Genomic DNA, 25319 nt, shown 5'->3' with positions numbered 1-25319 from the left:
CCTGCACTCCCTGCCACAGCCCCTGAAGCCGGCTCTGTACCACTGGTATCTCCTGGAGCTGAGTTTCTACGTCTCTCTGCTGATCACGCTGCCCTTCGACACCAAGCGCAAGGTGAGGCCAGGCCAAGAGTCTGGCCTGGGGCGGTCGTGACCCAGTTCCAGGAGGAGAGGGGTGGCCTCACCCCACTCCCAGAGACCCTTGGTGTCTCAGGCAGGAGGCATAGGGTCCACATGCCAAGCAACCCCCTGGGAGGGCCTGCTCCCAGCCCTGCGGGGTGGGGCCGCTCCGGCCCCCCAGCCTCATCCCGGCTATGACCCTCCGTCTCCCGCAGGATTTCAAGGAGCAGGTGGCACATCACTTTGTGACCATCACCCTGATCGTCTTCTCCTACAGCACGAATCTGCTGCGCATCGGCTCTCTGGTGCTGCTATTGCACGACTCCTCCGACTACCTGCTGGAGGTGCGCCTGGCGCAGCCCGACCCCTCCCAGCCCCCCGCCCTCCCAGGTGCCCCTGGTGTTGAGGCCCACCCCCTGTCAGTCTTCCTGGGAGGTGAGGCCCAACCCCCATCATCCGCAGACCACGCACCCCAACTCACTTGGCCCAGGCAGAGGCACCTTTTCCCTGGGAAGAGGCCCCGCCCTTTCTCGGCCCCGCCCCGCCCTTCCCGCGTGCTTCCCCAGGTCTATTTCTCTCTGCTGTCCCCTCCAGGCCTGTAAGTTGTTCAACTACACGCACTGGCGGCGCGTGTGCGATGCTCTCTTCATTATCTTCTCGTTGGTCTTCTTCTACACTCGCCTCGTGCTCTTCCCCACCCAGTGAGTCAGCCCTCCCGCCGGGGGTTGGGGAGGTGGGGGGCGGCGGTAAGGCGGAGATCCAAGCCTCCCTCACCCTCCGTTCCTCGGTTCCCGGGTTCCCCGATCCAGATAGCTGGGGTGTGGGCTGGGAGGTTTCCAGGAGGAGGCAAGGAAGGGTGTCCCCGGCACAGGGCGCAGCATATGCAAAGGCCCAGAGGTAGGAGAAACAGAAAACTGGGCTTAGTCATCATCCCCTGCCGCGTGCCTGGAACATGGGTTGGGAGACAGCGTCGGGCCCCACGCGCTAAAGTCTTTGCCCGGCAATTTGATGAGCCTGTTGCAACAAGCAGAGGGAACAACGTGAAGGTCCCTGCTCACCTGGAGCTGACACTGGCAGGTGGGGAAATATAATAAGGCAAACAAGTAGACTGCAGAATATGTGAGGCAGTGATCGTGCTAAAGAGAAAAAAAGTTGGGAAGGTCACAAAGTTGGATAGCTGGAAATAGGGTGGTCGGAGAAGGCCTCACTGACAGCGTTCATATAGAGACTGCAGGGAGGTGAGGGAGAAAACTACTGATCACAGTGGGAAGAGCACCTGCAAAGGCCCTGAGGCAGGACCGTGCCCAGCATGTCGGAGGAACAAAGAGGAGGCCCGTGTGGCAGGACCAGAGTGAGCAAGAGGGAGAGAGCGAGGGGAGAGCACGGAGCTGACGGGAGAGAGTATGCAAGGTCTTATAGGCCTTGGGGAGAAGTTGGGCTTTTATCCCAAGCCAGGTGGGAGCCCTGGAGGGTTCTGAGCAGAGGATGGGGGTAACCTGACTCGAGTACTCACGGGCTCCCTCTGGTGGCTCCGGGGGGAATAGCTGGTAAGAGGTTGGAGCAGGAGCTGGGGGACCAGGGAGGAGGCGACAGCACTGGTCCAGGTGGGCAATGTTGGGGCTCGACCAATGCAGTCGAGAGAAGTGGGTGTACTCGGGGATGACTCAAGGGTCATGAGATGGGAACGGGCTCAGAGTTACTGCTTGAGGATCAGGAGCTTAGCTCTGGCTGCGCCGGGTTTGAGGGGTCTGCAACATGCCCCTCAGGCACCACCACCGAAAAGTGGAGGAAGCAGTCGACACCAGCCTGGGGTTCTGGGAGAGACGTCCGTGTCCAGTGTTTGCAGTCGCGAGACTGGACAGGGTCACCGAAGACCAGGTGTGGACAGAGAGGCCCAGTCCTGGGGCCCCCTGATGTTTGCAGGTCGGGGGAGCCTGCAGAGGAGATGGAGAGGGAGAAGCCATGAAGTGGGCGCATGGGAGTGTGGGTCCCTGCAGGCACGTGAGGAAAGAACATGAGGAGGAGGGAGGCCAGCTGGGTGCCTGCTGTCTGATCAAGGCGGGTCACTGATGACCCTACAGCTGATCTGGGTGAAGGTGGTAGTGGGAGGGAAGGGGGAGGGATCTGAGAAGGTGTGAAAGGACCACCCAGGAGAGCTGCTGGGACACTAAGCACCCCCTTGGGGTTTACAGTCACGACCGGCCAGTTGTCCAGCTTGTTCATTCTTTGAATTTAACATAACCAGGTGAGGGGGGGGTACTTAAATGCCCAGCTGAAGGCACAGGTATCATTCTTTGGGGGTGGGTAATGGGGAGCTATAGAAGGTTCTGGAGCAGGGAAGGTCACGCAAGTTAGAGATTCCTAGGACTGGGGGCAAAAGCAGCCAGTGAACCCCTGCCTCTCTCCCTCCTGCCCACCCACCGTAGGATCCTCTATACCACATACTACGAGTCCATTGCCAACTCGGGCCCTTTCTTCGGCTACTACTTTTTCAACGTGCTTCTGATGACGCTACAGCTGCTGCACGTGTTCTGGTCTTGCCTTATCCTTCGCATGATCTACAGCTTCATAAAGAAAGGCCAGGTAGGCGGTCCAACGGTTAAGGCTCCCCGCCTTGTCAATGGAGGGGGTGTGGGTTCGATCCCTGGTCGGGGAACTAAGATCCCACATGCCGTGCACGTAGCCCAAAACTTTTTATAAATAAAATAAATAAATATTAAATAAGTAAATACATATAAAATAATTTTAAAAAAAGAAAGAAGAAGAAAGACCAGGTAGGGCCGGGCAAGGGTTGGCTAGCTTGTGCCTCCCTGGAGCCCCCAGCCCAGCCCAGCCCCGCCCCGAGCCTCCTCCCTTCTCCCTGTTCCCCAGATGGAGAAGGATGTTCGCAGCGACGTGGAAGAGTCAGACTCCAGCGATGGGGAGGCAGCCCAGGAGTACCCGCAGCTGAAGAACAGGGCGGCTCACCGGCCCGGAGCAGCCCCCACCGATGGCCCTCGGAGCCGGGCAGCCAGGCGGATGGCCAACGGGCACACACCAGCCACGTAGCCGGCCGAGGACTGACCACAAGGGGCTGCCCCAGCACCCGGCAGCTCGGATTCGTGGGGCGGCTGGACTGGGGACCCTTGGGCCGATTCTGTGGAGGCAGGGAGGGCCCCACCCCAGGGGCAGATGATCTGTCTCCAGCCCCTTCCTTCTGCCCACCCTCCCTCCTTCCCTCAGGCAAATGGACAGAGCTGCGGCCGGGGGAGAGAGGGGTACAGGCAGCCCGGCAACTGTGAAGAGCCCCAGGCTGAAAGGGGGTCCAATAAAACTTGACCGGAGCCAACTTCTCTGCCTGAGAGCTTGTGTCCCTGTCACAGCTCCTCATCCATCCCCAGAGGCCCCAAGGCAGCCAGGACTTACATACCTCACCAATGGGTCACTCACTGCCACCCCAAGACACAGGCCCACCCCCAGGGGACCCAGACAGTGCGCAGCGCGTGGGGACCCCCTGGGGTGAGTCCCCACCTCCCAGCAGAGCCTCAGCCAAGCTACCTCCTTCCACCCCAGGGCAGCCCTTGGTCAGCTACTCACAGACCTTGCGTACAGATGAGCAGGTGCTGGGCTCAGACAGGTGGAGTCCTTTGCCCAAAGTCACACAGGTCCAAACAGAAGGGCGAAGGGGAGACTCACACCTGTTCCTGCAGCCCCAGCTCAAGCCTGGCAGATCCCCGTCCTCAGGGTCCCCAGGACCTCCCTGGAGACAGTGAAATAGGACTTCGTGGGAGGGCAACTTCCTGCAGGCTTCCCAAGGGTTCAGCCGGCTGATTTCACTGTCTCGCAGGAGGGTGCCCCCCACACACACCCCAGAAATCACTGCCACAAGGTCCCACGCAGGGCCAGAATGTGCTGCCTTCAGGGGAACACCAGAGACAGGAGTCGGAGAAGAGAGAGAAAGGGTGGGGGGACGGGTCTCACCTTCTGTGCTTCTCAACAGAGGAGAGGATGGGAGCGGGGAGAGATGGCAGAGAGGAGAAAGGTCCCTGCTGTGTCTCCACTGAGAAACAAGGATGGAGGGAGAGGAAGGTGTTACATGTGATCCAGCAATCCCACTCCTGGGCATATATCTGGACAAAACTATAACTCAAAAAGATACATGCACCCCCCCTATGTTCATAGCAGCACTGTTCACAATACCAAGACGTGGAAACAACCTAAATGTCCATCCACAGATGAATGGATAAAGATGCGGCACATATATACAATGGAATGTTACTCAGTCATAAAAAAGAAGGAATAATGCCATTTGCAACCACGTGGATGGACCTAGAGGTCATCATACGAAGTGAAGTCACTAAGAAAAAGACAAATATACAATATCACTTACATGTAGACTCTAAAAACAAGGATAGACATGAACTTATCTACAAAACAGTAAGAGACCACAGACATAGAAAAACAAACCTATCATTACCAAAGGTGGGGGGAGGGATAAATTAGGAGTTTGGGATTGGCAGATGCAAGCTATTACATAGAGAATGGATAAACAACAAGGTCCTACTGTATAGCACAGGGAACTGTATTCAATATCCTGTGATAAACCATAATGGAAAAGAATATGAAAAAGAATGTATATGTATGTGTAACTGAATCACTTTGCTGTACAACAGAAATTAACACAACATTGTAAACCAACCATACTTCAATAAAATAAAAATGTTTTAAAAAGAGGCAGGTGTTAGAATCACTGGAAAGAGGGACTGGAAAGATGAGAGAGGAGGGAACAATTAGAAGAGCTGAGATGTCATGGGAAGTAGGAAACAAACAGGCAAAGAGAAGGGACAGTGGGGGAGGTGGAAGAAAAGGCGGCATTGGAGAGACACCGGAGATGAGAGGGGAGAGAGCAGACTAGGAGCTTGGAGGATGTGATGTCAGAAGATGGTGAGACCTGGAGGGAAGAAAGGGAGAGGAAAGAAGAGAGAGAAACGGGAAAAGAAGAGGAGAATACCGCGGTGTGAAGGGGTTCTCAGACAGAAATGTGAAAGAAGAAATGTGAAGAGAGGGAGAAGTAGATCCTAGGAGAAGGAGCGAGGGATGAAAAGATGAGCAGGTGGTCCACAGGAGGGAGATGCGAATGGCTTGGAAGCAGATAAAAAGATGCTCAGTCTCACTCCATCTGAGCGATTAAATTAAATTTAATCGCAAATTAAACCTACAATGAAATGCCAATTCTCCCTGGCTCTCCCTGGCAAAAATACAGAGTGACAGCATCCTCTGTCGGTGAGATTTGCAGGGAAAACGCCTCTGTCCTGGAACACGCCCCTCCCACCACCACCACCCTATCCTCTTTATCCCTAAAAATACGTCTAGATCTTCCTAGTACACCTACAACTCAGTAGAAGGACAACTGACCTAAAAATAGGAGCAAAAACCACCATGGACACTTACAGAAGAGAAGATACTTATGGCCAATAAACGTATGAAGACATACTCAAATCTCAGTGATAATCAGGAAAATGCAAAGCAAGGTGGTGAGGTACCATTTTAAGCCCATTCAACTGGCAAAAATAAACTGGCCAGGGAATTCCCTGGAGGTCCACTGGTTAGGACTCCACGCTTCCACTGCAAGGGGCACGGGTTTGATCGCTGGTCGAGGAACCCCGTATGCCACGTGGGGTGGCCAAAAAATAATAATAATAATTTTTTAAAAATAATAAATTGGCCAAAGCAAGTATTGGAGAAGATGGGAATAAATAACCTCACATATATTACTGGGGAGGGGGGAGTGTAAATTGCTACAATCATTCTGGAAAACCACTCACCATCATGTCAAATTGTTGACCGTTCTATGAAGTTCAAAAGCAACTCAAACAAGACGATGTATTGTTTAGGCATACACATCTATCTAGAAGAATTATTTCTTTAATAAACAGAAAACATAAACACAAAATTCAGAACTTATCAAAGTTACCTTTGATTTGGGGAGGGGGATGGCACTCAGGTAGATATAAATTACTGTCACTGTTCTAACTTTTGAGGTTGTGAGGTATAGTGACAGATACTCATTTTATTGTTAATAAATACAACTTAAGGGACTTCCCTGGTGGCGCAGTGGTTGGGAATCCACCTGCCAATGCAGGGGACACGGGTTCAATCCCTGGTCTGGGAAGATCCCACATGCCGCACAGCAACTAAGCCCGTGCACCACAACTACTGAGCCTGCACTCTAGAGCCCGCGAGCCACAACTACCGAGCCCACGTGCCACAACTACTGAAGCCCACCCGCCTACAGCCCGTGCTCTGCAACAAGAGAAGCCACCACAATGAGAAGCCCACACACCACAATGAAGAGTAGCCCCCACTCGCCGCAACTAGAGAAAGCCGGCGCGGCAACGAAGACCCAACACAGCCAAAAATAAATAAATGAAATAAATTTAAAATAAATAAATAAATACAACTTAAAAGGGATATGCAAAAATACATGCAGCAGAATGGGAGACACTATTTGCAAACCATATATCTGAAAAGGGTCTAGCACTTAGAATATATAAACACTTAAAAACAACAAAAAAAAATTTTTAAGATGGGCGAAGGACTTCAATTGACATTCCTCCAAAGAAGATATACAGCCGATAAGCACATGAAAAGGTGTCTTAAGGAAATCTAAATCAAAACCACAAGATACCACTTCACACCCATAACCATAAATATAGCAAAAAATAAAATAATCACTGTTGGTGAGGTTGTGGAAAAATTAGAACAATTCTTGTATGTTGTTGGTTGGAATGTAAAATGGTTAATTACTGTGGAACAGCGTTTGGTAGTTCGTTGGAAAGTTAAACAGATTTATCGTCTGACCTAGCAATTCTACTCCTAGGTATATACCCAAAGGCTTGAAAACAGGGACCCAAACACATACTTGTATATGAATGTTCATAGCAGCACTGTTCACAATGGCCAAAAGATCAAAACAACACAAATGTCCATCGGTAGGTGAATGGATAAACAAAATGGGATATATCCCAAAACGGAATATTATTCAACCATAAAAGCAAATACTGATACACGCTACAACGTGGATGAACTTCAGGAACTTTATGTTAAGTGAAAGCAGACAGACAAAAGGTCACACATTTTATGACTGCTTTTATACGTAATGTCCAGAATACCTAAACCTATAAAATAGTACAAAAAGAATTTGAAAAGGAATAGATATATGTATTGAATATATGTATAACTGAATCACTTGGTTGTACCCCTGAAACTAACACAACACTGTAAATCAAAAGTAGAGGAAAGGGCTTCCCTGGTGGCGCAGTGGTTGAGAGTCCGCCTGCCGATGCAGGGGACACGGGTTCGTGACCCGGTCTGGGAAGATCCCACATGCCACGGAGCGGCTAGGCCCATGAGCCATGGCCACTGAACCTGCGTGTACGGAGCCTGTGCTCCGCAACGGGAGAAGCCACAACAGTGAGAGGCCCGCATACCGCAAAAAAAAAAAAAAAAAAAAAGTAGAGGAAAAATAAGAATTTTATCTTCCGGGATGGAAGATAGCTAAGGAGTATCTCTCTCAAAGCAGCATAAAGAAGAAATTTTCTTCTTCTTCTTTAAACCACATGGAATATAGATCCCTACAGACCAACATCTGTCTAAAAGTAGTAAAAAGAATTAAGAAACTGAAACAGAAAGGATTATTTGAAAGAAAGGAAGGAAGGAAGGCTGGAACATTCCCAAAACTGAAGAAATTCATGAGCCCCCAGATTGAAAGAGCCCACTGTGAGCCAAACGAAGTGAATTCCTTAAAAATTCCACACTGAAACTTACTGAGATGAAGTTCCAAGCCATTAAGGATAAAGAACAAAACCCCAAATCTACCAGAGGAAAAAGACAGCTTTTCTACAGGAGATGAGCAGTTGGAGAGCACAATTTTTAATCTGTACAACAGATGCCTGACAATAGAAGCGAATCCTCAGAGCCCACAGGATAAATATCTCAGAACTGAAAATTCCATACCCAGCTAAACTACCACGTTAGGATAAGGGTGCAATAATGACATTTTCAGACAAACAAGATCTCTCATGTTCTCCCCTTAAAAAGTCTTCATATTCCTTAAGCCCTCTCCACTGTCCAGTACCCAGGCATCAGCTCCCAGAGCTCTGGGTTGGACATACAGGCTCTGTGCAACTTTACCTGTTTTTGTTTAATTGTTTTTACTTTTTATTTTGAAATAATTTCAGACACAGAAAAGTTGTGATGATAATATAAAAAAAGTCCCGGCGGGGAGGGGTGGGTGGGATGAACTGGGAGATTGGGATTGACATATATACACTAATATGTATAATATAGATAACTAATGAGAACCTGCTGTGTAGCACAGGGAACTCTACTTCACTTCGCTGTACAGTAGAAACTAACACAACATTGTAAAACAACTATACCCCAATTAAAAAAAGAAAAAGTCCCACATACTCTTCATTCAAATTTCTCTAAGGTTAACATCTCACCACATCTCCATTATCCCCATCATCTCTATTATCTCCAACTCCATCATCTCTATCTCTATCATCTCCATCTCCTCCATCATCTCCTCCTCTTCCTCCTCCTCCTGCTCTCCTGCTCCTCCCGTCCCATTCATATATATATATATATATATATATATATATATATATATATATATATATACACACACACACACACACACACACACATACTTTTTTCTGAGAGAGTAACTTACAGACACGATGCTCCTTTACCCCTAAACAGTCAGTGTGTGTTTTCTGAAAAAAAGGACATTTTCTTACATAACTACAGTAGAGTTACCAAAGAAGGAAAGTAGCGCTGTTACAGTACTATTATCCAATATGCAGACCATCAGATTTTTCCATTGTCCCACTCATATGCTGTATAGGATGCAACCCAGGGTCACATGGTGCACTTAGTTATAATTTGTCTCATCAACTCTCTCTTCAGTTTCATTTAATCTGGAACAATTCCTCAGGCTCTACGTCTTGTGTGACTTTGCATCCTGATCAACAGAAGTCAACCCTCTTCGGACACACACTCTTGTCACATCCTAGGTGAATATGCAGTGTCCCACCAGGGTACTCGATCTGGCCACCTGTGTCCCAGGAGAGGTTTTGGCTCATGCGTGGAGGCCAGGGCTGTGTGGAGCCTGCTGGGTGGAGCTGAGGTCTCTGAGAGCCTCCAGTGGAAGCTCAAAGCCCTCAGACCACTAAGAGGAACCCAGGTACATCCAAGGGGAAACTGAAGCATGGAAGTAGTGTTGCAGCTACAGGAACAGAGGGGAAGGACCAGCCTGGACTCCCCTAGGACAAGCTGGTGAACAGGGATCCAGGGCTTCTCACAGATCCAGACAGTCCTGTGTCCCCTCACAAGGAATATTCCCTCTAGTGCTGCCCCCTGCCTCCAGCCAGTTCTCCTTCCTGTGCCAGTGGGCTCCCCCTTTCTCTAAGACATGCAGACACCCTCAGCACCTTCAGCCTCGCCCACCTCGACCAAGGTGGTGAGCACCTCTGCTTCCTGAAACATGATGGTGAAATTCCAGCCACCCTCCCAGAGAGAAACAAGGTTAGGGCACCTGGTCTTTTCTCTGTTCACCCACCTCTGATACAGCACTCCTGGATCTTGCCTGACCTGAAGGTGTCCTGTCCATCTAGTGCCAGGTGCTCTTAGACCACTAGTCCCTCAGTCTGACATAGGAATTTTGGTAATTTCCATTCACTGAGGCCCACGCTGGTTACATCCTGCAAGTGCTGATGTTTGTTCCCCAGCGTGTGTCTTCATATGTTTTTCTCCACATTCTAGTGACTTAGGCGTGCTGTCCTGTGTGTCCTCATGTGTCCTGTGGGCTCATGCATATTATCACGTGTGTGTTTGTGTGTTTCGTCTATAGAGGATATGTTTTATTCTATATAGAAACTTTGTGCGCATCTTTATTGGGGGCCTATATGGAGGGCCCACGAGCCTTCTCCGAGGTGCTGAAAGTTCACCATTCAAGACCCACATCCACTCAATCTCTCAACAGAGGCAAAGCTTCCTCCTCCAGGAAGACTTCTTAGATTGCCCCCACCTCCTCTTCAACTATGGGATGCAACATCCATTGCCTATGTCTTCAAGCCCCCAGCCCTTCCCCACCAGCTGGCCCTGCAAAACCTGGCCTCACCTGTGCAGACCCTAGATTCACAACCCAGGAGGACTGAGAGTCCATCAGCCTGGCCAGGACCTACTGACCAGACAACAGGTACCCAGCCAGGCAGTCCCAAGGAGGAGGGCTGCACTCAGCAGGAGAGGTGACCTGGCACCAGATCAGGAAGTGCACAATAGAATTTTTTTTTTTTTTTTTGGCCAGTTCATGCGGCATGCGAGATCTTAGTTCCCCAACCAGGGATCGAACCAGTAACCCCTGCACTGAGAGCGCAGAGTCTTAACATTGGACTGCCAGGGAAGTCCTAGGAAGTGCACAATAGAGAAAACCCAATGACACAAGAAAATAAGGAAGTAACACAGATTAAAGAAATCAACAAAACAGAGGGTAAAGGAACAAAAATGGCCAGAATAAAACCAAACTCTGGCTCCTTGGGAACATTAATAACATAAACCCCTGAAGAGAATGAGCAAGGAGGAAATGAGGAGAGTTGTAAAAATATATATGGGAAGGTTAAGGATAACTATATGTCAAAAAGACAAGAGATGACAAGTGTCGGTGAGGATGTAGAGAAAATGGAACCGTAGTTGGTGGGAATGTAAATTGGTGCAGCTACTACGGAAAACAGTACAGAGGTTCCCCCCAAAATTAAAAATATGACTACCGTATGATCCAGCAATTCCACTTCTGGGTTTTTATATGAAGGAAACAAAATCACTATCTTGAAACGATATAGGCACCCCTCATGTTCATAGCAGCATTATTTACGACAGCCAAGATATGGAAACAATCTAAATGTCCACTGACAGACGAATGGATAAAGAAGACGTGGTATAGGGGACTTCCCTGGTGGTGCAGTGGTTAAGACTCTGCACTCCCAATGCAGGGGGCCCGGGTTAGATCCCTGGTCAGAGAACTAGATCCCACATGTATGCCGCAACTAAGAGTTTGCATGCCACAACTAAGGAGCCCATGTGCCGCAACTAAGGAGCCCGCAAGCCACAACTAAGGATCCTGCCTGCTGCAACTAAGACCCGGAGCAACCAAATGAATTAATTTTAAAAACGAAGAAGATGTGGTATATATACAATGGAGTATTACTCAGCCATAAAAAGGAAAACCTGCCATTTACAACAACATGGATGGACCTTAAGGGCATTATGCTAAGTGAGATTAAGTCAGACCGAGAAAGACAAATACTGTATGATCTCACTTACATGTGGAATCTAAAAAAAAACCGAACTCATAGATAGAAAGAACAGATTGGTGGGTGCCAGAGGCAGGGCAGGGCATGGGGCAGGCAAAATGGGTGAAGGCGATTTTAAAAAACTATATGAACTATAGGCTGATAAATTTGAAAATCAAGATGAAACGAATTCATTTATGGGGAAATATAAAATGCAAAAACTGTACCAAGAAGAATCAGAAAACTTGACTAGACCCATAAATGTTAATGAGTTGGAAATAATGGGGGGGGGAACTCCCTCTACCTAACACACAAAACTTAGAGGATTTTACAATCAAGTTTTATCGCCATTACAAGTAGCGGATAATTCCCATCTTATTCAGATTGATACCAAGAATTAAAAAAAAAAAAGGTGGGGGGTAGAGCAGAATACCCAACTTCTCTTAAGAGGATGATATAGGCTACAAACCAAAACCAGATAGGGCTACAACATGGATGAACCTCGAAAACATTATGCTAAGTGAAAGAAGAAGCCAGACATAAAAGGTTACATATTGTATGATTCTGTTTATATACAATAGCCAGAATAGGTAAATCTACAGAGACAGAAAGCAGATTGGTGGTTACCAGGCAGAGGGGGAGGAGAAGGAATGGGAGCGTATGTTTGAGTACCGGGTTCCCTTTTGGGACCATGGAAATGTATTGGAACTAGACAGAGGTGGTGGTTGTGAGTACACAACATTGTGAGTGCACTAAATGCCCCTGAATTGTTCGCTTTCAAAAGGTTAATTTTGTTGATGTGAATTTCACCTCAGTGAACACAGAAACAGATAAGAATACGGAACAAGGTAGGAAAATTCTGACCAATTTTCAGTGATGACCATAGAAGCAAAAATCCTAAATAAAATACTGCTACCCACAAGATATGGAAGCAACCTAAATGTCCATCAACAGATGAATGGATAAGGAAGATGTGGTACATATATGTAATGGAATATTACTCAGCCATAAAAAAGAATGAAATAATGCCGTTTGTAGCAACATGGATGGATGTAGGGATTATCACACTAAGTGAGGTAAGTCAGACAAAGACAAATATCATATGATATCACGTATATGTGGAATCTAAAAAAATGATACAGGACTTCTCTGGTGGTCCAATGGTTAAGATCCCATGCTTCCACTGCAGGGGACACAGGTTTGATCCCTGGTCATGGGAAGCTCCACATGCCAACCAAAAATAAAAAGATACAAATGAATTTATTTATAAAACAGAAATAGACTCACAGACATGGAAAACAAACTTATGGTTAAGAAGGGGATATATATATATATATGTGAATCACTTTGCTGTACAGCAAGTGTGAAACTAACACATTGTAAATCAATGTTATACTTCAATAAAAATTTTTAAAAAATACTCCTATTCAAATCTCGCAGTGTTGGGAGAAAATTACATCATGACCAAGGACAATTTGGCCAGAAGAGCATAGATGAGTCAGTCTCAGAAAACCAAGGTAACTGATCTCTGTCAGCAGATGGACTTGCTTCTGACATAGGCGCTTGTTTTTGCCTCAGAGTCATATGTGTGTTCTAGGAACTCAGACCTGAGAGCGCTATGGCTTATGCAGGCAGAGGGCTGGGACAACCCGCTCAACCTCCTTGCAATCCTGGAAGCAGAGCATTAACAAAAGCAGAAAGGAGCTTAAGAAAAACACTTGCAGGGTTTAAAAGTTACATTTTTAACTGTTACATTTCTAATAAGCATCAAGAAATATAGAAACTCGCCTTTTTAAAAAATTCAGAAATTCTGACATGTGCTACAACATGGATGAACCCTGAGGACATTATGCTGAATGAAAGAAGCCAGTCACAAAAGGACAATACTGTATGACTCCATTTATGTGAGGTCCCCAGAGGAGTCAAATCCATAGAGACAGAACATAGAATGAGGGGTGCCAGGGGCTGGGGGAGGGAGATGGGGAGTTAGAGTTTAACGGGGACAGAGTTTCAGTTTTGCAAGATGAAAGGAGTTCGGAAGATGGTTGATGGTGATGGTTGCACGAGATGAATGTACTTAATACCATGGAATCGTGCACTTAAAAATGGTCAAAGTGGTAAATTTTGTGTTATATATATTTTACAATTAAAAACGTACAAAGGAGGAGAAGGTTGCTTAATGGAAAAGAGAGTGAGGAAGGGTCGAGGCAAAAGCGAATGCATAAAGGCTGGGAAGAAGAGCAAAATAAGCACGTGGTCAAAAGGAAACCCTTGGGACTTCCCCGGTGGCGCAGTGGTCAAGAATCCGCCTGCCAATGCAGGGGACATGGGTTCGAGCCCTGATCCGGGAAGATCCCACATGCCGCGGAGCAACTAAGCGCGTGCGCCACAACTACTAAGCCTGCGCTCTAGATCCTGGGAGCCACAACTAGTGAGCCCACATACCACAACTACTGAAGCCCTCGCACCTAGAGCCCATGCTCCGCAACGAGAAGCCACCGCAATGAGAAGCCCGCGCACCACAACGAAGAGTAGCCCCTGCTCGTCGCAACTAGAGAAAGCCCACGTGCAGCAACAAAGACCCAACCAAAAATAAATAAATTAATACATAAATTTATTTTTTTTTAAATAGTTTAAAAAAAAAAAAGGAAACCCACGGCTGGGTCAGCATCAAGCACAGGGAGACAGCGCCACCTACTGGTGGCTTCCTGTGTTCGTCAAGGGGCTGAAAAAACATGCTCAGAATCCACTGCTATTTCCTCCTTGTACTGACATCATTCCCGTTTACCAACAATTTTGTCAGAACAGACAGTATCACTGAGACAATAGAAACCAGCAGGAGAAAAATAACTTCCAAAGCCACCACCCGCTTCCAACCCGCAGACCTGCATCCAGATCCACGCGCCCGCCCAGCTCTCCTTCCTGCTGCTGTGAGTAAACAATTTGCCCTGATCCCAGGCAAACCTAGGCCATCTCCACCAGCTCCCACGCTACCTGCCTATTTAAGGAGCCACCTGAACAGTCTTCCCTCTGAACTAGATTATACCCACAGACATACAAATATGCTGATTCATTTTCCACTGTTTTGTTTTATTATTGAGATGAAATCGACATAACATAAATGTGGTTAAGAATCCACCTTCCGGGCTTCCCTGGTGGCGCAGTGGTTGAGAGTCCGCCTGCCGATACAGGAGACGTGGGTTCGAGACCCGGTCCGGGAAGATCCCACATGCCGCGGAGCGGCTGGGCCCGTGAGCCATGGCCGCTGAGCCTGCGCGTCCGGAGCCTGTGCTCCGCAGCGGGAGAGGCCACAACAGTGAGAGGCCCGCGTACCGCAAAAAAAAAAAAAAAAAAGGAATCCACCTTCCAATGCAGGGGATGCAGGAGGTTTGATCCCTGGTCGGGGAACTAAGATCCCACATGCCGTGGGGCAACTAAACCTGCGTGCTCTAGAGCGCCACAACTAGAGAGCCTGTGCGCTGCAACTACTGAGCCCGCACACTCTGGAGCCCGCACGCCACAACTAGAGAGGAGGCCACACACTGCAAAGAAAGATCCCAGATGCCGCAACAAAGATCCCACATGCTGCAACTAACACCTGACACAGTCAAGTAAATAAATAAATAAATACCTTTAAAAAATAAAACAAAATTTCAGTGCACTTAGTACATTCATAAAGCTGTGCAACCACTGCCAATATCTAGTTCCGAAACATATTCACAGTGCAAATAAGCACATGAAAAAAGGCTCCACATGTATCATCGGGGAACTGCAAATTAAAACAACCGTGAGAAAACAATACACACCTATGAGAACGGCCAAAACCGAGGAAACCGATGACTCCAATTGCTGGCGAGGATGTGGAGCAACAGGAACTCTCGTTCATTGCTGGTGGGAATGCAAAACGGTCCAGCCACTCTGGAAGGCAGTTTGGCGGCTTCTTAAAAAACTAAACATACTCTCACCATATGATCCAGCAATAGCACTCCTTGGTCCTTACCCAAAGGGGTTGAAAACTTATGTCCACACAAAAACCTGCATATGGATGAATTCATAATTGCCCAAACTTGGAAGCAACCAAGATGTCCTTCAGCACGTGAGTGGACAAACTGTGGTACATCCAAACGATGGAACGTTATTCACTACTAAAAAGAAACAAGGTATCAGGCCATGAAAAGACATGGAGGAAACTTAAATGGACATGACTAAGTGAAAGAAGCCAATCTGGGACTTCCCTCGTGGTCCAGTGGTTAAGATTCCGTGGTCCCAATGAAGGGGACCCAGGTTCAATCCCTGCTCGGTGAACTAGAGCCCGCATGCTGCACCTAAGAGTCCGCATGCCACAACTAAGAAGTCTGTAGCCAAAACAAACAAATAAAAAATTAATAAATATTAAAAAAGAAAAGAAAGAAGCCAATCTGAAAAGACTCCATACTGCATGATTCCATCGCTATGACATTCTGGAAAAAACAAACATATGGAAAGGGTAACAAGATCAGTGATTTCCAGAGATCAGAGGGGAGGGAGGGATGAAGAGGCAGAGCATAGAGGATTTTTAGGGCAGCGAAAATGCTCTGTATGATACTATAATGGTAGATACATGTCGTTATACATTTGTCCAAACCCACAGAATGTACAACAACAAGAGTGGACTTGAAGGTAAACTATGGACTTCGGGTGATAATGACATGTCATTGTAGGTTCATCAGTTTTAACGAAGGTACCACTCTGGTGGGGGATGTTATATTTATAAGGAGGGAGGCTATGCATGTATGGGGACAGGGAATATAGGGGAAGTCTCTGTACCTTCCTCTTCATTTTTCTGTGAACCTAAAATGGATCCGAAATATAAAGTTTTTTCTTTTTAGTTCTTTTCCTCACCACTTACTCATTGAGCTGTTGCTTCCCACTTGCCTGCTCCCCCAGCCCCTGGCAACCACTGATCTACTTTCTGTCTCTATGGATTTATCTATTCCGGACATTTCACACACTAAAGGGACTCATACGCTCTGACTTTTTCTGTCTGGCTTCTTTCACTTGGCATATGTATTCAAGGCTCAACCACGCTGTAGTGTGTGTCAGAAATTCCTTCGTTCTTATGACTGGATAATATTCCGTTGTCTGGTTGGACCACATTTTGTGTATCCATTCATCCATGGATGGACACGTGGGCTGTTCCTATGTTTTGGGTAGTGTGAATAACACTGCTATGAACATGCATGTACAAGTATTTGTCTGAATACCTGCTTTCAGTTCTTTCGGGTACATTCCTAGGAGTGGAATTCTGGGCCATATGGTAATTCTGTGTTTAACTTTTGAGGAAACGCCAAACTCTTTTCCACAGAGGCTGCATCATTTTACATTCCCACCAGCAATGTACAAGGGTTCCAATTTCGCTGCACCCTCGCCATTACTTATTTTCTGGTTTTGCTTCTCTCTCTCTCTCTCTCTAATTATAGCCATTCTCATGGGCATCTTCCACTTTAAAGGGAAAAAAAAAGACTCTGAGCACCCTCCCCGTCTGGCCTCTGCCCTAAGTCTCTGCCTCCGCCCAACCCAACCCCCCCCCCAAGCAAAACTGTAGAAAAAGTCATCCATACACCCTTTCTCCTTCACGTTTTATCTTCAACCGGTGGAACTGTTTTTGCCGACGTCACCAATGACCTCCACGTTATTAAACCCCACGGTCTCCCTCTACGTCCGGTTTTACCTAACGCATCGCAGCCTGTGACGGGATGGTAGACTTTTGCTTGATTCACTCTGTTCTGAACTCTCCTGGTTTCTCTTGCCACCTCTATGGTCGCTCCTTCTTTCCTGATTCTTCCTCACCCCCCAGAAACCTCTAGATATCAGCCACACTCCCTCCTCCCTTCCAAACCACGGCCACCCACTGGGACAACTCTGAAATTCATCTCTCCAACCCAGACAGTAGGGCCAGGCGCCCTCCCGGTCTCTCCACGTGGGGGCCTCGCAGGTCCAAACTTAGCTCCCAGGGGTCCCCCCCTCCACCCTCGGCCGGCCCCCACCGTCCTCCCCATCACGGTAGGCTCCATCCTTCCGCAGCTCAGCCCGGATACCTGGGAGGCGCGCTCGTTTCCTCTTTCTCACGGCCACATCGGATGCGCCACCCAATCCTGCAGCTCCGTCGGCTTTTCCTTCGAAACAGATAACAGAATCCGACCACTTCTCACTACCTGCACGGCCCTACCCCGCGAGAGCACCATCATGCCCTCCCTGGACCAGGGTGGTCGCCTCCTCTCTGTAGTCACCCCCAGGCTCCCATCTCTGTGCCTTCCCACCGTATACTGTCCCCCCCCCCACTATAATCAGAAACACAGCCCCCACTTTGGCGGACTCTTTTTTATTTATTGCTATATCCTGAGTGCCTAGAACAGTGCCTAATACCTAGCACTATTCCACAATTTCTTTTTCCCACGTGCGCTGCTTTTGGGATCTTAGTTCCCCCACCAAGGATGGAACCCGGGCCCTCTGCCGTGGAGGGGCAGAGTCCTAACTACTGGACCGCCAGGAAATTCCCCAACAAGTGTCCTTTTTTTTTTTAAACATCTTTGTTGGAGTATAATTGCTTTACAATGCTGTGTTAGCTCCTGCTGTATAACAAAGTGAATCAGCTATATGCATACGTATATCCACATATCCCCTCCCTCTTGCGTCTCCCTCCCACCCTCCTTATCCCACCCCTCTAGGTGGTCGCAACTTACGGAGCTGATCTCCCTGTGTCATGCAGCTGCTTCTTTGCGGTACGCGGGTCTCTCACTGTTGTGGCCTATCCCGTTGCGGAGCACAGGCTCCGGACGCGCAGGCTCAGCGGCCATGGCTCACGGGTCCAGCCACTCCGCGGCATGTGGGATCTTCCCGGACCGGGTCACAAACCCGTGTCCCCTGCATCGGCAGGCGGCCTCCCAACCATTGCGCCACCAAGGAAGCCCCAAACAAATGTCTTTTTAAACGTGAGATATAATACACGTTTCATTCAGTTAGGGTTGCCCTACCAAAATAATACAGAATGGGGTGGGACGGGCGGGCGGGCGGAGGCTTAAACAACAGAAACTTCTTTTTCCTCACAGTTCTGCAGCCTGGAAGCCCAAGATCAAGGTGTCCGCAGGGCTGGTTTCTTCTGAGGCCTCTCTCCTTGGCTTGCCCTGAGTCCTCATATGGTCTGGCCTCTGGGCCTGCATCCCTGGTGTCAGAGTGCGCAAATGTCCCCTGCTTATAAGGACACCAGTCAGATTGGATCAGGGCCCACCTGAATGGCTTCGTCTCCATTTAGTCACCTCTCTAAAGGTCCTGTCTCCTACTACAGTCACTTTTTGAGGTATCGATGGTTAGGGCTTTGACACATAAATCTGGAGGGGACAAAATTCAGCACCCATAAAAATGTACGCACATATCATAAAATTCACCCACTTAAAATGTACAATTCAATGCTTTTTAGTATACTCCCAGATAATGTGAAGCCATCATCAGAGTCAATCTGAGAGCATTTTCATGACCACAAAAGGAAACCCCATATCCTTTTAGCCATCACCCCCTTTCCCCGCCTATCCCCCAGCCCTATGCAACCACTAATCTCCTTTATGTTTCTCTGAACTTACCTATTCTCGATATTTCATATAAATGGAATCATACACTATGTAACGTGTTGCTCCTAGTTTCTTTGACTTAGCATAATGTTTTCATGATGCGTCCAAGGTGCAGCCTGTGTCAGAACTTTATTCCTTTTGTGGATGAATTACAGCTCACATTATGGTCCTACCACATTGTGTTTATTCATCATCCACTGAGGGACATATGGGTTGGTTCCACCTTTTGGCTGTTAGGATTGGACCACTATGGACATCTATGTACAACAACTATCTCCTGAATAAACGAAGAACCTTTCATAATCTAACCCAAAGAACTGCATAAAAGTAGAAACTTCAGACTGTGACAAGACAGTAGAAGAAAGTATCAGAAAGATCCTTTTTTACCGTAGTTTTTTTTTTTTTTTTGAAGGAGAATGAATCAATAATAATACGAATTAACGTAAGTGTTGTTTCAGAACAAACTGGACCTACAAATTGTTGTTACTAAACCAATTTGGTAAAAATCAAAAACAAAATGCATAGTCTAACTTAAGCCAGAAGGCTTCAAGATTGAACTCGGGCCCAGCAGTGAAAGCCTGAAATCCTAACCACTAGGCCACCAGGGAACTCCCAGGAGGGATCTTCTTAAACAACAAGGACCTACTGTAGAGCACAGGGAACTGTATTCAATATCTCGTACTAACCTATAATGGAAAAGAATCTGGGGACTTCCCTGCTGGTGCAGTAGTTGAGAATCCGTCTGTCAATGCAGGGGACACAGGTTCGATCCCTGGTCCGGGAAGATCCCACATGCCGCAGAGCAACTAAGCCTGTGTGCTACAACTACTGAGCCTGTGCTCTAGAGCCCAAGAGCCACAACTACCGGGCCTGCGTGCCACAACTACTGAAGTCCATGCGGCTAGAGCCCATGCTCCTCAAGCCACTGCAATGAGAAGCCTGCGCACTGCAACAAAGAGTAGCCCCTGCTTGCTGCAACTAGGCAACGAAGACCCAACGCAGCCCAAAATAAATAAATAAATAAATTTATTTTTAAAAAGAATCTGAAGAATATATATATATTACTAAATCACTTTGCTGTACACCTGAAACACTAAATCAACCATACTTCAATTTAAAAAAATAAAAACAGAGGGATCATCTTATTGCCAAAACACCCTTTAAAATCTAAATCAATTATAAATCAACTGTACTTCAATTAAAAAAAAAAAAACTAAATCAGAGAATGGTCACCTCTGCTCAAAACCTCCCAAAGGCTCCCCATCTCACTACATACCCTCTGTGCCTCCCACCCCCCACCCCGCATTCTCTGCCATCAAATCTTATGACCACCACCACCCTCACTCCCTGCAGACCTACTGTTTCTGGAACGTGTTGCTGTCTCAGGGCCTTTGCACAGGTTGTTCCCACTTCCGAGAATGTTCTTCACCTATACACCTGCACGACTCACCCATCCTCTTACTTCCCCTCAGGTCTCTACTCAAGGGGCTCCATATTCAAGAGGCCTCTCTTGACCATCTAATATAAAAATAGTGACCCTTCTTTCCCCCAACCTGGAATGTCCATCCCTCCTACGCTGGCATTTAGTCCCCAGAACAGAACCATGATGTACTGGTTTGTTGGCTGATCCTCTGTCCCCTCCCCCCAACCTCCACATCATGGGGGATGGGGTTTTGCTCTGTTCAAGGCCAAGTCTCCAGGTACCTATAACAATGCCTGGCACCCGGTGGGTGCTCAATGAATGTTTGTCCTCCTGCAAAAATTAACCTTCAAATGCGATGCGATCCCAAAGTCCCAACTAGATCTTTTACCAGGTGCCAAGGAGCTCAGGAAAAGATTCGTGTACGACTAGCTGCAGGTGATGTACTATGTTACGAATGTGCTGAATGCTGCTGGATTGGTCACTTTAAAATGATTACATTTCGGGAAATGCCCTGGCGGTCTAGCGGTTAGGACTCTGCCCTTCCACTGCAGGGGGCACGGGTTCAATCACTGGTTGGGGAACTAAGATCCCACATGCCGCCCAGTGTGGCCAAGAAAATAAATAAATTAAATAAAATGATTACGTTTCCGGGACGAAGCGAGAGGGTGGCATGGCCAGATAAACACTACCAGATAGCTAGTGGGAAGCAGCCGCATGGCACAGGGAGATCAGCTCGGTGCTTTGTGACCACCTAGAGGGGTGGGATAGGGAGGGTGGGAGGGAGACGCACGAGGGAGGCGATATGGGGATATACGTATACGTATAACTGACTCACTTTGTTATACAGCAGGAACTAACACACCCTTGTAAAGCAATTATCCTCCAATAAAGATGTTTAAAAAAAAAGATTACATTTCTGTTATGTGAATTTCACTTCAATAATAATAATAAAGTACAGCGTAATACCGTCGCACACCTGTGAGAATGGCTAAAATCAAAAAGACTGCCCACATCGGGTCATGCCAAGGCTGCAAGGAGATGAAAATATAGACATTGCTGGGGGCGGGGGAAGGAAAGTAAGGGCACACCCACTTCGGAAAACACGTTGGCGATTTCTTTAGAATTTAAATATACACCTACCATATGATGCAACCACTGCACTCCTGGGTAGTTTACCCGAAAGAACTAAAAGCAGATGAACGCGCTTACACAGAAGTGTTCTCAGCAGCTTTATTTGCAATCATAAAAAACTGGAAACCACCTAGATAGCCATCAACAGAGGAATTAGGTAAATGGATGTGGAACAGCCGTACAGTGGAGTACAGCTCCGCCATAAAAGCGAGCTCACTTTTCCTACATGCAAATCACTTTTCCTACATGCAAATCACTTTTCCTACATGCAAATTATTGTAAAATAATTGTGTCAGGTAAAAACTGCCAGACCAAAAAAAAAAAAAAAAAAGGTACATACTCCATGATTCTAGAAATGCAGCTAATCTACAGTGTCAGAGCCAGTTGGTGGTGGTTGCCTGGGTAATGTGGTGGTAGGGGTGGGAGCGGCAAAAAAAGGGACACAAGGAGACTTTTGGGGGAAGAACCTGGCAAACATGATGCTCAGTGAGAGAAGCCAGACACCAAAGGCCACCTATGGTACGATTCCATTTATACAAAATGTCCAGAAGTCCAGAGAGACAGAATGTGGATCTGTGGTTTTTGTGGTTGCCGGGATGGGGGTGGGGGAGAGGAGTGACCGCTAACGGGGAAGGGGTTTCCTTTCGGGGGGGATAAAAATGTCTTGCCACTAGACAGAGGTGAGGGTTACACAACACTGCAAGTGTACTAAACACATTGTAGGCTTTAAAACAGTTAATGGTTAATTTCATGTTATGTGAGTTTTCCAATTAAAAAAAAAAAAGAGAAATGGTGAGAGCTGGATAAAGATACACACACGCACACACACACACCCTGGACCCCCCCTCCCCATCTTCACCACTGCAGCCCACACACATCCCCGCCACTCCATCCCCTCCCTTCTCAGGCCCATCAGAATTTCCCCAGGTACTGGGACCCGTGCCCACTTGACCATGTCCCCCTCCTTGTGGGCTCCCCAAACATCCCTCCCTTTTCAACCTTGACCCTCTCTGGAGTTTCTTGGAAGCCAGTCACTGGGCTTGCTGCCTATAGGATGGGGTGGGCAGCTGGCAGCACAGGGTGACCCTGCTTGAGAGAACAAAGGCAGCTGAAACCCGGCCTGCTCATGCATGAAGGGCGTTTGCACCTGTGGCTGCCCCAATGTGCAGGTGACAAAGCTGGCCCTGAGACAGCAAAGCCACCTGCCCACAGCCAGTCAGCTGGCTCCAGTGGACAGGAGTCGCCCACTCCAGCCTGCCCATTCCCAGCTCGTGCCCTCTGCCCCCGTGGTGGCCCCAATGAACTAGGCCTCCCTGGTGTTCGTGCCCCTGTGTGGCCCCCACCTGTGCCCCCAGCACACACCTGGGCTGACCAGGGCTGAGACCCTGCTGAAAGCAGCAGGAGCGATGCTGGCCCAGTTCTGGACCTGAGCATTCGAAGCATTAGAAGGGTTTTGGCTCTGCGCTTTGGGGAAACCCGAGTCACCAGAAAAGGGATGCGGCCATCCTGCTTGGGTGCCCACGTGGAAGGGCCATCCAGAGAGGCCACGTAGAGAGGGAGAGGCGTCCCCATCCACCCATGCGCCAGACACGACATTGGCACCGTCCAATGACATGGTAACATCCAGCCAGTCCAGCCCCCAGATGCCAGCAGCCACCATTCACGGGGAAACAAAGAGCCGCCAGCCAGGCCAGTCAACGTGGAACCACAAAAGGGAATATGCCGGTGGTTGTGTGGAGCCCGTCAGCGCAGGGTGGTTTGTACCACCGATCACTGAGAATCCAGCTGACACCCGGGAAGATCCAGACCCTAGACCTCAGCTCAGGTGGCGTCTGACACCGGCCTCACCCCCCTAACATGCCCTGTTGGCCCACTGCAGCTGTCCACACCTGAACAAAAACGAAGGGGGAAAAAAATCTAAAAACAAGAAAATGCTACTCTCTGGCATAACTCCCTCCTGTCAACTAGAAGAAGCCCACCAGGGTTCCAGTTCTGCAGCAGGAAACCTCGGCCCAGCTCAGGGGCTGGGAGGTATCCAGCAGGCGCCGGGGGAAGGCCTTGTACCCCAGGCAGCTGGGCGCCCTCTGGTCCACCGTCAGTCAAAGTCCCCCAATCCTGGCTGCAGCCCACCTCCCAAGCCCCCACGGCTGCCCGACAGAGAACTCGGGCCCCTCACAGGCTTCCTGAGGCCCAGACTCCAAAGCCCATTGGGAATTCCAGATCCCACGAGACATGCTGCATGGACCAAAACAAACAAACAAACAAACCTCCCGTGGGGGGCGGAGCCCCAATGCTGAACTTTCCCACCCTTCCCACCCCCAGGAAGATCTACCTTCTCCCAGCATGTTGTCATCAGGGACCAGCTCCCTGCTTGCTGGATGTCAAAGCCGCGAGACCCTGTATGGGACCCTGGGTGCTCCCCTGGGCTACCAGGGCCCCGGCCACCGCATTCGGAGATGAAGAAAATGAAGGTCAAAGAAGAGCCGTGTCCTCATCACCCAGCAGTTATGGGGTGTATTAACTACACTTTGTATTCTTTTTCTGTGGCCGCGCCACACGGCTCGCAGGATCTTAGTTCCCCAACGAGGGATTGAACCCAGGCCCTCGGCAGTGAAAGCGCGGAGTCCTAACCACTGGACCGCCAGGGAATTCCCAGTTTCTGTATTCTTGACATTCTGTCAGCTGAGGTCTCACTGACCAGGAAGGGGCTGTCCCTCGAGGGGTTAGCGAGTTCCTGGAGATGACAAACAAGTAACCAGTGAGTGTACCTCTCCTATGCATACCAGGCAATCCAGAGCCACTGTGCCCCTTCCCTGTTCACCCCAGGGCCACTGTAGTGTGAGTGCCTGACATTAAGCAGGATCTTAGTTCCCCGACCAGGGATTGAACCCGTGCCCCTGCAAGGGAAGCGTGGAGTCCTAACCACTGGACTGCCAGGGAAGTCCCTGACGTTAAGCTTTTGATTGCCAACACCCACCATGAACAAACACAGATAGCTGCATGACACAGCTACTAGCAACACAACCTACCTGGTTATTAGCTACCCCAACCTAGGAAGGTCCCCTTTTCAGAAACCCTAGGCAACCTTGACAAGTGACGCCTTGAACGACCCCGCTTTCCCTTATGGCACCCTAATTCCAGCTCTTATGCTTTATATTCAATAAAGAGTGAATCCGAGACTCCGACCCCCGGACCCTAATAAAGGCAGAGACTCAGGTCTGCGTTCCCTCCCTCTCTCTCTCCCCATGATCTTGCTCCGTGGCCCTCAGAGGGGGTGCCTGCTGTGTACCCTCCAGAACCTGTGAGTAACGAATCTTGTTCTGCCAAGTTCCCTGATGGTTTTTCCTGAAGTACGTCCTGTGATCATGATAAGAACCACGAGGGCCGGCCTAGCCACAATGCTGGCTGTAGCTGGGGTAACGTCTGTGAGGGCCTTGCTGTAAGTAGTAGGGGCCCAGGTGTCCTCAGATGCTGCTCTCTGAAAGCCTTGCCGTTGATAGGCTGAGATGTACACGATACTCAGTGCCGACACCCCAGAGCCCATGGAAATTACTCAGTCTAGCCAGTTCCAAGCCTGTTTACCCTGCCTCACCCATTCCTCCCAGTGGAAACCACAATAAAAGCTCCTGTCCATGTTGTCCCCTCTCGCCCTGCCTCCTGATGGACCCTGGTGCTTCCCCGTGTGGCTCCACACGGCCTGTTGTGCCCTGC

General features: G+C 48.5%; 2 protein-coding genes across 15 annotated transcripts in view; both read left to right on the top strand.

The window, feature by feature from the left end:
• CERS4 (ceramide synthase 4) overlaps nt 1-3445 on the top strand; it is a 30640-nt gene extending 27195 nt beyond the window's left edge. For all 3 annotated transcript variants that reach the window (XM_067733912.1, XM_067733911.1, XM_067733913.1), the window contains 5 exons: nt 20-112; nt 333-461; nt 712-818; nt 2544-2700; nt 2989-3445. In XM_067733912.1, coding sequence (XP_067590013.1) covers nt 20-112; nt 333-461; nt 712-818; nt 2544-2700; nt 2989-3165 — 663 coding nt within the window. In that variant the 3' untranslated portion in view covers nt 3166-3445. The remainder of the gene's footprint in view (nt 1-19; nt 113-332; nt 462-711; nt 819-2543; nt 2701-2988) is intronic.
• Nucleotides 1-25319, top strand: part of HNRNPM (heterogeneous nuclear ribonucleoprotein M) — a 186808-nt gene that overhangs the window by 3427 nt on the left and 158062 nt on the right. The gene's annotated exons all lie outside the window — the stretch shown is intronic.

This window comes from Pseudorca crassidens, chromosome 3, assembly GCF_039906515.1.
Source record: "Pseudorca crassidens isolate mPseCra1 chromosome 3, mPseCra1.hap1, whole genome shotgun sequence".
Taxonomy (NCBI): domain Eukaryota; kingdom Metazoa; phylum Chordata; class Mammalia; order Artiodactyla; family Delphinidae; genus Pseudorca; species Pseudorca crassidens.
This window is presented reverse-complemented; position numbering and strand designations above follow the sequence as displayed.